The 13,132-nt window shown below is 45.2% G+C and overlaps 1 protein-coding gene across 6 annotated transcripts in view; it reads left to right on the plus strand.

Moving 5' to 3' along the window:
• The window catches only part of LOC121543670 (diacylglycerol kinase iota), a 62,749-nt gene that overhangs the window by 1,351 nt on the left and 48,266 nt on the right, over window positions 1–13,132 (plus strand). Inside the window, exon 2 of one of the 6 annotated variants that reach the window (XM_041853724.2) lies at window positions 8,753–8,842. The exons of 4 other annotated variants lie outside the window; for them this stretch is intronic. Coding sequence is in view for 1 of the 2 variants with exons in the window: in XM_041853722.2 (XP_041709656.2) it covers window positions 10,975–10,994 (20 nt within the window). In the remaining variant the exon portion in view is untranslated. Of the gene's footprint in view, window positions 1–8,752; window positions 8,843–10,912; window positions 10,995–13,132 lie in introns of those variants that run through there. One more of the 6 variants, XM_041853722.2, reaches the window with a different exon arrangement.

The following is a 13,132-nucleotide window of genomic DNA, read 5'->3' on the forward strand; positions in this document are numbered from 1 at the left end:
GCCGTTTGGTTTGAGTGGAGAGATGTTAAAATCTTTAGTCTGTCTGTCTGTCTTCTGATTTGTAATAGCCATAGTGAATTAATGCATCATGATTACATGCAGCTCCTGTGTCTGTTTGAAGTCCAAGCTCACCATGGTCTATGTGTGTGATTCAAAGAAACCTGAGAAATGATACTGTTGAACATCAAGGCTCTAAGTGTGTGTGTGTGTTTCTGTGTGTGTGTGTGTGTGTGTGTGTAAAACAATGACTCCTTTCAGACCTGTAATAGGTATCCCCTTCACCAGTCTGTAATTGTGAAGCTGCCCTCAGGGGGCAGACCACAGCTGGAGAGTGTGTAGTGTGGTAATCAGGCTGTGTGTTTGTTTGTGTGTCTATGTGTGAGTGACTGAGTGAGTGAGTGAGAGTGAGTATCTATGAGGTAGGTATTTGCGTGTGTGAAGGAGAGAGAGAGAGTAAGAGACAGAGATAGTGAGATAGATCTCAATGCTTCGACATCTGCATTTCTTGCTGTTTGGGATTTTAGGCTGGGTTTCTGTATAAGCACTTTTTGACATCAGCTTTATAAATACATTTGATTGATTGATTGAGATAGATAGATAGATAGATAGATAGATAGATAGATAGACAGACAGACAGACAGACAGACAGACAGACAGACAGACAGACAGACAGACAGACAGACAGACAGACAGACAGAGAAAAGTGAGAATAGAGAGAGTGTACTTAGTGTGTTGTATCCCCACATTGAGCTGACTCCCACTGAGTGAGTGGTCACACAGGACTGTGTTCCCAGAAAGCTCTGAGTCCTTTCATCTATTCTGAGATGTCTCTGTCTGCTACGCATAAATAAACATCCCTCAGACACCCAGCGTGTGTACAGTATGTGTGCAGTGGTGGAAAAAGTACCCAACTGTCATACTTGAGTAAAAGTAAAGATACCTTAATAGAAAATGACTCAAGTAAAAGTGAAAGTCACCCAGTAAAATACTACTTTAGTAAAAGTCTAAAAGTATTTGGTTTTAAATATACTTAAGTATCAAAAGTAAATGTAATTGCTAAAATATACTTAAATATCAAAAGTAAAAGTATACATAATATTACATTCCTTATATTAAGCAAACCAGATGGCACCATTTTATTGTTTTTTATTTATTTACGGATCGTCAGGGGCACACTCCCATCACTCAGACATCATATACAAACAAAGAATGTGTATTTAATGAGTCCGCCAGATCAAAGGCAGTAGGGATGACCAGGGATGTTCACTTGATAAGTGCGTGAATTGGACCATTTTCATGTCCCGCTAAGCATTCAAAATGTAACGAGTACTTTTGAGTGTCAGGGAAAATGTATGGAGTACAAAGTACATTATTTTCTTTAGGAATGTAGTGAAATAAAAGTAAATTTAGTCAAAAATATAAATAGTAAAGTAAAGTACAGATACCTCAAAAAACGACTTAAGTACAAAAAACGACTTAAGTAGTACTTTAAAGTATTTTTACTTAAGTACTTTACACCACTGTGTGTGTGAGAGAGTGAATAGATGATTGTGTCATGCCCCTTTATGGGAAATACTGTGCAATTAACCCTTTCACACACTCAACACTCTTCAACTGACTCTCACTGAAACAGACTCTCTTTAACTTATGTATCTGCCATAAAAACTCTGAAAATTAGTGCAGTGTGTGTGGGTCTGTGAGTGACTGCGTGCTCGCAAGTTTGTTTGCGTTTGTGCATGTGTGTGTGTACTCGAGTGTGTGTTTGCATGTGTGTTTGTCTGTGTTGTATGCGGGGTAGCCTATCTCCAAGAGGAGGATGTTCAAAGCCTTTCTCTCTCATGTGGGATAAATCGTTTTTATTTCATCTCCCAATTAGAGATGGTGTTCATCTCCAACCAGGACACCAACAACAGAGAGAAGATTAACAACCACACAGAGAGAAACAGAACAAGATGGAATAACATCAACTCTGATCTGGGCCCTTATCCACAAAGCGTATCATAGGAGTGCTGATCTAGGATCAGTTTTGCCTTTTAGATCATAATGAATAAGATTATATGGACAGATCCTAGATCAGCACTCCTACTCTGAGATGCTTTGTGGATACGGGCCATGGTCACAGTTCCTTGGAGACCTGCCTGCAGTAACTGAAGGAAGAAGCATTGAATTGACCAGAACAGACAGATGCTGACAGCAAAATTGTTACGGCCCAAATCCGGCCCACATCTATTTGGCCCAGTTTACCATTTATTGGTATTACTGTCCAGAATTGGGCCAGGTCTGTTTGCCATACTTAAACCAGGCCATGAAAAGGCCACAACACCCATTACCCAGACTCAAATATTGGCGTCAAACTCTCCAGGAGGCCTGTATGGGTTTTATCAGTTATCACAGTGAGAGAGTAGAGTACTCAGCCTGGGACTTGGCATCAGAAAGAGACTCATGCATTTTTTAACAGCCGATCAGAGTTCTAATTGTAGAATTGTTCAGATGACACATTTTCTCATCCTCCCGACTGAAACCGATGAACAGTTCAACATGCATATTAATGGCTTTCAGTTTCTTCCAAACTCTGATGGAGAGAGAGTCATAGGCCTTTTCTTGTTTGGGCAAAAGTCCATACTCCGTCCTCTCTCCTCCATGACCCGGAAACCGATAAGTGGTCGAGTGGTCGAGGAGTGTGTCAATTCATTAGTAGGCAAACGGAAGACGGTCCTGCCCTCCTCAATAGCCTCCTTTTGGCGAGGAAACACAAGTGTATCCTACCACGGAAGAGTTTTGATATTTGCCACACCCCCTTTGAATCAGATGTTGCATTGTCAGAGGAGAAAAGCATGCACACATTTAAAAACAATATGCTACTTATCCTTGTATCTATAAAATGTCTTGCACAACTAACTTCATTTATTTTGATCTCTTTACACATTTATTTTGGGATCCACCCCTGTAAACGTCATATGCTTAATGACTCGCGAGTGGAGAAGAACCTTCTCATTTCATACAAGCACATTTTCGTCCACACACTCTCCTCGTCGCCTCTCCTCGATTACCTTTGACTTTTTTCAAAAGGGGGAGAGAGAGCACGGAGGAGAGAGGACGTAGCCTACAGGCTAATCTAGGCCTACTGCATCTCTATAGCTTCATACTGTATATCAACTAAGTTGCCACCAACTTTAAGGAGACAAAACCTTAAAGCTAGAATTCTTAACTTAAACAATAACAAAGCGTTTTCCCCGCCCCTGTGTTGCTAAAAAACTAAGGGATGGGGCTGGAGAAATGTAACCACTCTCAAATTCATAGGCATAGCTATGGATGCAAGGACTGACATCCATGATATCAAAAATATAGTTTTAACCATGTTTGTTTACATTTACGTTGTTTACTAACAGAGTAAAACAAGCTTATATTTTGGGTTCTAATGGGGTACGGCAGTTGAACTGAGCTCATGAGGCATTTATAAGTTATAGTCTTCAAGAATCAATGGGTATACAGTGCCTTCGGATGTGCTTGGGAAGAGCCCTAGTAGTGTACAGTGCATTCTGAAAGCATTCAGACCCCTTCCCCTTTTCCACATTTTTTTAACGTTATAACCTTATTCTAAAATTGATTAAATAAACATTTTCCTCATCAATCTCCACACAATACCCCATAATGACAAAGCTAAAACAGGTTTTTAGAAATGTTGGCACATTTATAAAAAATAAAAAACAGAAGTACCTTATTTACATAAGTAATCAGACCCTTTGCTATGAGACTCGAAATTGAGCTCAGGTCCATCCTGTTTCTATTGATCATCCTTGAGATGTTTCTACAACTTGATTGGAGTCCACCTGTGGTAAATTAAATTGATTGGACATGATTTAGAAAGGCACACACCTGTCTATATATAAGTTCCCACAGTTGACAGTGCATGTCAGGGCAAAAAAACAAGCCATGAGGTCAAAGGAATTGTCCGTAGCGCTCCGAGACAGGATTGTGTCAAGGCACAGATCTGGGGAAGGGTACCAAAAAATGTCTGAAGCATTGAAGGTCCCCAAGAACACAGTGGCCTCCATCATTCTTAAATGGAAGAAGTTTGGAACCACCAAGACTCCTCCTAGAGCTGGCAGCCTGGCCAAACTGAGCAATCCTGATGGTCACTCTGACAGAGATCCAGACTTCCTCTGTGGAGATGGGAGAACCTTCCAGAAGGACAACCATTACAGCAGCACTCCACCAATCAGGCCGTCACTCTTCAGTAAAAGGCACATGACAGCCCGCTTGGAGTTTGCCAAAAGGCACCTAAAGGACTCTCAGACCATGAGAAACAAGATTCTCTGGTCTGATGAAACCAAGATTGAACTCTTTGGCCTGAATGCCAAGAGTCTCGTTTGGAGGAAACCTGGCACCATCCCTAGTGTGAAGCATGGTGATGGCAGCATCATGCTGTGGGGATGTTTTTCAGCGGCAGGGACTGGGAGACTAGTCAGGATCGAGGCAAAGATGAACGGAGCAAAGTACAGAAAGATCCTTGATGAAACCTGCTCCAGAGCGCTCAGGGCCTCAGACTGGGGTGAAGGTTCACATTCCAACAGGACAACGACCCTAAGCACACAGCCAAGACAATGCATGAGTGGCTTCGTGACAAGTCTCTGAATGTCCTTGAGTGGCCCAGCCAGAGCCCAGACTTGAACCCGATTGAACATCTCTAAAGAGACCTGAAAATACCTGTGCAACGACGCTCCCCATCCAACCTGACAGAGCTTGAGAGGATCTGCAGAGAAGAATAGGAGAAACTCCCCAAATACAGGTGTGCCAAGCTTGTAGCGTCATACCCAAGAAGACTTGAGGCTGTAATCACTGCCAAAGGTGCTTCAACAAAGTACTGAGTAAAGGGTCGGAATACTGATATTTCTGTTTTTTATTTTTAATACATTTGCATACATTTCTAAAAACCTGTTTTTTCTTTGTCATTATGGAGTATTGTGTGTAGATTGATGAGAATATAAAAAAAAAATCTGTTTTAGAATAAGGCTGTAACGTAACATAATGTGGAAAAAGTCAAGGGTACTGTATGTGCATGGGAAATACAAGACAGAATGTTATTATTCAAGGCTGACTTTGAGCCATACAACCCCTCTCATCTCTCTCTCTCTGCTTTGAGCTGAGGGCTGTACAGCAGGGAGGAAGTACATCCCCTCCGTTTCCTCTCTAACTTATTCATATGCAGCAGAGACAGCGTGCTGCTGACGCCATTGTTTTATACAGATGAATACATAATGATAACACACTGAACATTGACTGTCTAGTGCAGGGGAAGAGAGGGCTTCCAACTGTCTGCTTCTATCTGGCCTGTTTCAATGATCCCCCTCGTCCCCTCCCTCCTTCTCTTCCTCTCTCTCTCTCTGTCCTTCTGTCCCTTCATTCAGTGACTTCTCATGTATTTCTAAAGCAGGCAGAGGGTATAGGGAGCAACCAGACAGACAGACAAAATGATGAGACAGACAGACAGGGGCTCTAAGATCAGGGCCCAGGCGATTGCCCCTTTATGTGAACCGTATGATTACTAAGGGAGAGAAGGAGTTGATCGTTCTCTGTGGATTGGTTTGGTGTGAGGAGGTGGATAGCTGCTGAGTTTCTGGACTTTTGGCAGCCTGTGAATGTGTTGAAGGCATTGGAACGGTGTGTGTTTGAGCTGCGAATGTGAGATGGTTGGGTGTTCTGTGTGTATACGGGGGTTTTAATCATTAATCCGTCAATCGCATGCATGCATGCACACACGCGCGTGCGCTCACACACACACACACACACACACACACACACACACACACACACACACACACACACACACACACACACACACACACACACACACACACACACACACACACACACACACACACACACACACACACACACACACACACACACACACACCAGGACATTAGGAGTGTGACACATCCTCCTCCCTTTCCTCCTCTTTGTGGGTTATAATACCCTGTTCTGGTTGTCTGACACTAAGATGTGTGTGTGTGTGTGAGAGAGAGGTGTGTGTGTGTGCATGCCAGTGTTTTATTTGATGGGGCAGGTCTGTGACGCAGGTCTGTGGGGCAGGTCAGACACACACAGTGTCTGATAATACGTGCGTAGGTAACCGTCAGTATTAATCTGTGTGGTGAAGAGAGGAATGGGGGGATGTCTGTTTTAGGAGTAGAGGACAGATTATTCCTTTAAAAGGCCTCTCTGTCTCCTGGCATTTTCCAGAGCAGAGCAGCGCCGGGGTTGGGGCTGGCGGCTGGTGTTTTTCTCCCATAATGCATTGTGATGAGGCATTAAGGGGATTGGATGTTCAGGCTGTGGAGTCAGTCTCTCCTTATTTGGGGTCTGTCTGGCTGTAAGAGGCTTTTCCTGATGCCTGGGTCCTGGCCCCCCCCTCACATCACCCAGCACCAGGCAGACCAGGCTGAGGGGCCCTACTACAGGCCCAAGCTTCAGCAGGATTCACTAGGCCCCAGAGTGGATGGCTAGACAGGAACAGGTGTAGTGTGTGCCTGTTAAACCTGCTGTTTTTCTGTCAGAGCTCTCTAGACAATTACCTACCCCCCCCCCTCTCTCTCTCTCTCTCTGTGCTGTCCAGTCCATCTGGCAGTGCCACAGACAGCCCCACTGAGCTGAGAGTGACTCCATCACTGTGACACACGTCTGGCTGAGAGAGAAAGAGAGGGAGAGGAGAGAGAAAGGAGAGAGGGAGGCAGAGAGAGGAAAGGAGGTGATGCACACCTCTCACATCCTCATCCTAGTGCATGATGTGCCAATGTGTCAGGGTTTATGTGTGAGTGGAGCGTGTGTGTGTGTGTGTGTGTGTCTGTGTGAGCAAGCAAGGCATTAGCTCTGAATTGAGAGTCATCTCTCTGAGTGCTGAGGGACTTGCAGTGGTCTGTAATCCTACCAGTCATACACACACACACACACACACACACACACACACACACACACACACACACACACACACACACACACACACACACACACACACACACACACACACACACACACACACACACACACACACACACACACACAAAAACAGAATAAAATGCCTGGCTGTGATTCTAGCATCCAGACAGGTGTGGGAGTTAATTGCAATAGTCCTGATACATGTAAGCTTCACTTTGTGAATTTTCTCTGCGCAAACACACACACACAGCACACACACACACACACAGCACACAGCACACAGCACACAGCACACAGCACACAGCACACAGCACACAACACACAGAGATAGAACAGAACAGTTCTTTGCAGATCTCAGTAATTATAGAATGTCCCTTGCTCTCCAGCTGTGGTCTGGGAGGTCTTGCGTGTGTGTGTTTGCCCTGCTCTGTTCCAGCGTGCACTGATTGCTCTAGGTAGCAGAGCCTCATTTAGTAAATGATTGATTATATTAGGCAGTGAGGGGATGAGGGTGAGACAGAAGCCAGGAGACACCACTCCTTCAGCAGCAAGCCTAACCTCTGTCTAGTCCTATTCCAACGTTATTACAACTCAACTCTAACCTTATTATAACCTTTGCCTAACCCTATTACAACATTAATACAATCTAACTCTTGTTTAAACAGTGATACAATGTTGTTATAACCTCATTCTAACCCTGTTTGAACATTATTTATACAAACCCTTTTCAAACCTTACTCTAACCCTATTTCAACATTACTCCAGCTAATTTATATTCCAGCCTCAGTTAACCTTGCACAGTTTTCCCTTCAGTCCCACCTGGGTCAATGTTTTTTTACCAGAAATAAAACTACAGATTGCACCTTTGACACAAGTGACTTTGAATGAAAGAGTTAAATGCTGGTATTCTATTCTGATATAATAGTTCAGTCATTTTCTTCTGCTAGTCGTTCTATTCTGAGCTGATGAAAGGTCAAATACATGGAGAGCAGTATGCTTCAGATACTTCCCCCACAGTACACACAGACACATTCACTGGTGCACACACACACACACATATAAACATACACACACATACTCACACACTGACACACACACACACGAACGCACACTCCCACACACTGGGTAATTGTTGAGGTGTCACGACCCTGTGTGAAAGAGAGAACGCGGGAGAAAGAGAGAAGAACAGAGAGAGAGAAGTAGAGGGTGAGAGGATCCTGTGGGCACATTCACTACCACAATTCTGGAACTGATGCCCAGGCAGGCATGTACACACACACTGAAAGAGAGAGAGATACAGAGGGAGAGAGAGAGAGAGAGAGAGAGAGAGAGAGATAGATAGACAGAGGGAGAGGGAGAGAGAGCGACAGAGAGATATGCCATTAAAGCTGTTTTTGGACCTGCCACCTCTTTGAGAGGAGAGGGGATTGCTGGGTAGGATTTTTGGAAGAATGTGCTGCTTCTTTTCATCCGTAGCATGAAAGAGGCAGAACGGAGAGAAGGATGAGAGAAGAGAGGATCTTGAGCCCCCGAGTGCTTGGATTCTGTTTGGAGGTTGAGGTGCAGAGCCAAACCACCCACTGACCCTCATAGTTAACAGGACCCTGTACATTATTCACAGCATTAATTAACTTCATTAACAGCTCTCTCTCTCTCTCTCTCTCTCTCTCTCTCTCTCTCTCTCTCTCTCTCTCTCTCTCTCTCTCTCTCTCTCTCTCTCTCTCTCTCTCTCTCTCTCTCTCTCTCTCTCTCTCTCTCTCTCTCTCTCTCTCTCTCTCTCTCTCTCTCTCTCTCTCTCTCTCTCTCTCTGCCTAAGGAAAAGTAATGTAGGCCAATAGAGGAGTGAAGGGAAGGACAGCTTGAACCACACACACACACCCTCTGCTCCTGGTGAAGGACAGCAGTGGTGAGCATCTGTTCTATTGGGACCCTAACCCTCCCCGGAGGCTGATACCTCTTCCTCCTCCTCTCCCTCCCTCTGCTCTCCTCCTCTCCCTCTACTCTCCTCCTCCCCTCCCCACTCCTCTTACTCTCAACTCTCTTTCGTACACACATTCCAGAAAGGAAGGCATAAGAGGAGAGGAGAGGGGAGGAGACAGGTTGTGTCAGGCCAGAATGACAGGAACAGGGAAAAGAGATGATCATTTTCCAGCAAAGATAGGAAGAGAGGAAAGAGGAGGAGAGGACAGGATAGTATCAGAAGCAGGCTGGCTGTGTGCTGAAGGGAAAGAATACATGAACACACCCTCCCTGTCAGAGGGATCGAGAGAAAGAGAAAGAGGATGAAGTGGATGTGATGAAGGAGAGACGAGAGCAGTTTTTGTGTGTGTGTGTGTGTGTGTGTGAGTGTGTGAGTGTGTGTGGTTAGAGGCAGGGTGGGAGAGGGATAGAAATAGAAAGAGGGAGGAGGGAGGAGGAAGAGGGGAGGGGAGGGGGTCAGAGGGAAAGGCCCAGGCTTCCTGTCTGCACAGGCAGGATGAAGCTCTCACACACACACACACACACACACACACACATAGGTTATCCTCTCTCTCCAACACCTACTCCTCCCTCTCCACTGGTGTCCAGGCAGCTATTACGTGTGTGTCTGTGTGTCTTTGCGAATGCGTGTTTGTGAGTGTGTGTATTTGCAAATGTGTCTGTGTGTATGTTGCAATGATTAAACGTCAGACATTACAGGGTTAAAGAAGACCAACAGATTGGGGACACGTCTGCTGTTTCAGTAGCATCTTGTCCTCCTCATCTCGACTCAGCGTTTCCTTATCTCCCTCCAACAGTACATTAGTTTAATTTAGCAGAAATAAGGAAAGAGTCAAAGATGGGATTATCTTTTATCTGCCAGGGAATCGTGCTGACAAAGCAAGCTTCTCCTCTCCTCTCCTCTCCTCTCCTCTCCTCTCCTCTCCTCTCCTCTCCTCTCCTCTCCTCTCCTCTCCTCTCCTCTCCTCTCCTCTCCTCTCCTCTCCTCTCCTCTCCTCTCCTCTCCTCTCCTCTCCTCTCCTCTTTTGTGGTGAGGTCTCACAGGGATTTGAGTTAAGTGTGTGTGTTGTATATGGCATACAGTCTGATCTAGCAGGTTGTGTGTTCAAAGTGCTTTGGTAGGGGTGTGTGTGTGTGTGTGTGTGTCATAGCAGTGCTGTGAGGAGAGGAGTTGATCTAATAGGATCTGATAGTGTGCTACGCTCTGTTCTCACTGCAGCTGCTCTCACATACACCCACTCACTGTCAGAAAGAGAGAGAGAGAGAGAGAGAGAGAGAGAGAGAGAGAGAGAGAGAGAGAGAGAGAGAGAGAGAGAGAGAGAGAGAGAGAGAGAGAGAGAGAGAGAGAGAGAGAGAGAGAGAGAGAGAGAGAGAGAGAGAGAGAGAGAGAGAGATGCTGTATTTAGATGAACTGGGAGGGAAGGAAGTTTGAGGTTACCATGAAAACAACAAGTTTGAGGTTACCATGACAACCTTTTCCTGACCCTCTCCCTGGTCTCGACCACCCCTGGTCAATGTGTGTGTGGGTGTGGGTGGGAGGGGGGGTCTGTGTGTCTGTGAGTGCCTAATGCCTGTGCTTAAGATGTTGGTGCTTTCGGTCTACAGTATTTGGAGTTTTCCTGCCATTGTCTGTGAATATATGTGTGTGTATGTGTATTCTGTGTGTGTGTGTGTGTGTGTGTGTGTGTGCGTGCATGTTTGGGTGATGTGTTTTGCTGTTTCCTGTAACAAAAAACGGTCGAAGAAACTCTCATTCTGTCTTAAAAAAACAACTAAAAAAGGAATTGTGTAATCCGCACTGTGTAAGTGATGTTGTAAATTATCTGTCACTTGAAACAGCACACTCACATACAGTACGCCTCCTCAGGTTGTCCCTGTCAGGTTGGGGGTCAACGGTCAGGGTCATGAGGGTTGCGTAATGACGTAATGTTCCCAGAATAGACTTTGGGGCGACTGAGAGGGGGGTGATGTAGCCTAGCTAAGTGGCACAGACCATCTGACACCACACGCACACACACGGTATAGGTGACTGGTATCAGGTCTCGGCTGCCTGTCACAATGATCAGAACAACTACCTGGTGAGTGTGTGTGTGTGTGTGTTACTAGGTATGCGTGTCCCTCAGTACCTGTAGATCAGTGGAGACTAGTTGCAGGTCTGTAGAAGTGCAGGACGGTGAGCAGGCGGAGAGGAGTAGAGGAGCATTTGTGGAAGAATGATGGACAGAAAGAATGGAGTAAAGGAGAGAAAAGGACAGAGGAGCAGAGGGGATGAAAGGAGAGGTAGTAAAAAGAAAGTGTGTTGGTATCGCAGGCTGCTGGGTTACAGGTCAGTGAGCGGCCGCTTAGGGCAGGGCTTTTCAAACCTCTCCTCGGGGATCCCCTGCCGTTCCGTGTATTTTAGTTATTCCAGAGATAGCACACCTGATTCAACTAATTATGAAGCCCTTGACTACTTGAATCAGGTGAGCTAGTTTAGGGATACAACAACATTGTGAAACGCCTGGGGGTGCTCGGGGAGAGGGTTCAAAACCACTGGCTTAGGGTATGTGTGTCTATGTGTGTATTTGTGTGGGGTCTGTCTATATTCCAAAGACATACGCCTGATGAGTTCCATTCAGATATATAATGCTGTTGAACAGTTACAATAGGCCCTATGTTGACGTTTTATATTAGATGCTATCTTGGTAGAAGCAGTGAGTGGGTAATGTGGGGTGATCTCATCTTTACTGTAATGGTGTGTAGTCGGGGGTTGGTCCCACCTGTGTAGTGGCCTGACAGTGAGAGGATACAGGTGTGTGTGCATGTGTGCCTCAGTGTGTGTGCATGTGTGTGCAGACCATGATGCTGACACTGAGTCTCTACTCTATAATTACATCTTTACACAGAGACAACTGGTGCGTACTGGGTGGTTACTATAGCAACCCTGTCAGCCTGGAACTGCTGCCACGACTTGTAGAAGGAAGAGGAGAAATAAGAGGAGGTGGAGAAGAGGAGGAGGAGAAGAGGAGTAGGCAAGGAGGACAAAGGAGAATGAGGAGATAAGAAGAGGAGGTGAATGGAGAGGAGGGAGAGAAGAGAGAGAGAGGGAAAGTTGGAGGCATAAGAGGGAGGGACGAATAAATAATATTAGAGAGAGAGAGAGAGAGAGAGAGAGAGAGAGAGGGAAGAGGGAAAGCGGAGGGATAGAGATGGAGAGTGGGAGGCAGAGGACGGAGGCAGAGGGACAGCCTGCTTTGTTCAGTAGTTGCTCAATTAATCACCCACTTGTGTGAGTATCAGATTTCTCCAGAACTTTCTTTGGTTTATGTGATACACCAGCAACCACTAACTTCTACATCAGGGAGTGTCAATCACCAGTTGGGATCAATTCAGTTTTCAATTCAGTTAATTCAGAATTTTGCCCAGTGTTTTCTATGATGATTTTTTAAGGGATTAGTTTAATTTCAATTCACTTCCTGGATTTACTGAACTGAAAAGTGAACTGAATTAACCCCAACCATGGAGAGAATCTGTTACCCTGTTGACTGTTAGGTGCCTGAGCTGACTCGTTCCTCTGTAGAGCCCCCATTACTGCATATCCACCCATCAGTCTAACATCAAAGTCATCAAAACAAGCTCTAATACCTTGATCCTGCTATGGATTTAGTAGATTACTAAGCATGCAGTTAAAATGCAATGGTGGTCTGTCTGTCTCTGTCTGTGTGTGTGTGTTCTGTCAATCCAACACACTACAGTACATAGCTACTCTGATCTCTGAGGCATCAGGTATTGATAGTTGTGAATGCACACGGTCAATATCTCTCCCTCTCTATCACTCTCGCTATCATACAAACCGCTCTCTCCCTTTATCACACTCACACACACATCCATATCTCTCTCTGTCAGTCTACTCAGACTGTCTATCCTGTCAGATCAGGTCTGGCTATAATCAGGTTAGTATAATCTACATCACTCAACACATAACACACTGATGAGCGTGTGTGGGCAGGTTGTGTGTGTGTTGCTTTATCACTGCTATCCGATAAGCACAGGGGTTAAGTGTGTTTGGACAGTATGGGTGTGTCTGTGTGTCTGTGTAGTGTGTGTGTGTGTTACGTTATCACTGGTATCCGCTAATGCGGTAGGTTTTAGGTGCATTATTGTCTCTTCTGCTCTAACTGTAGTGTCTGTCAATGGTGGTGTGTGTGTGTACAGTGGGGAAAAAAAGTATTTAGTC

The sequence above is a fragment of the Coregonus clupeaformis genome, unplaced genomic scaffold, assembly GCF_020615455.1.
Source record: "Coregonus clupeaformis isolate EN_2021a unplaced genomic scaffold, ASM2061545v1 scaf0025, whole genome shotgun sequence".
Classification (NCBI taxonomy): domain Eukaryota; kingdom Metazoa; phylum Chordata; class Actinopteri; order Salmoniformes; family Salmonidae; genus Coregonus; species Coregonus clupeaformis.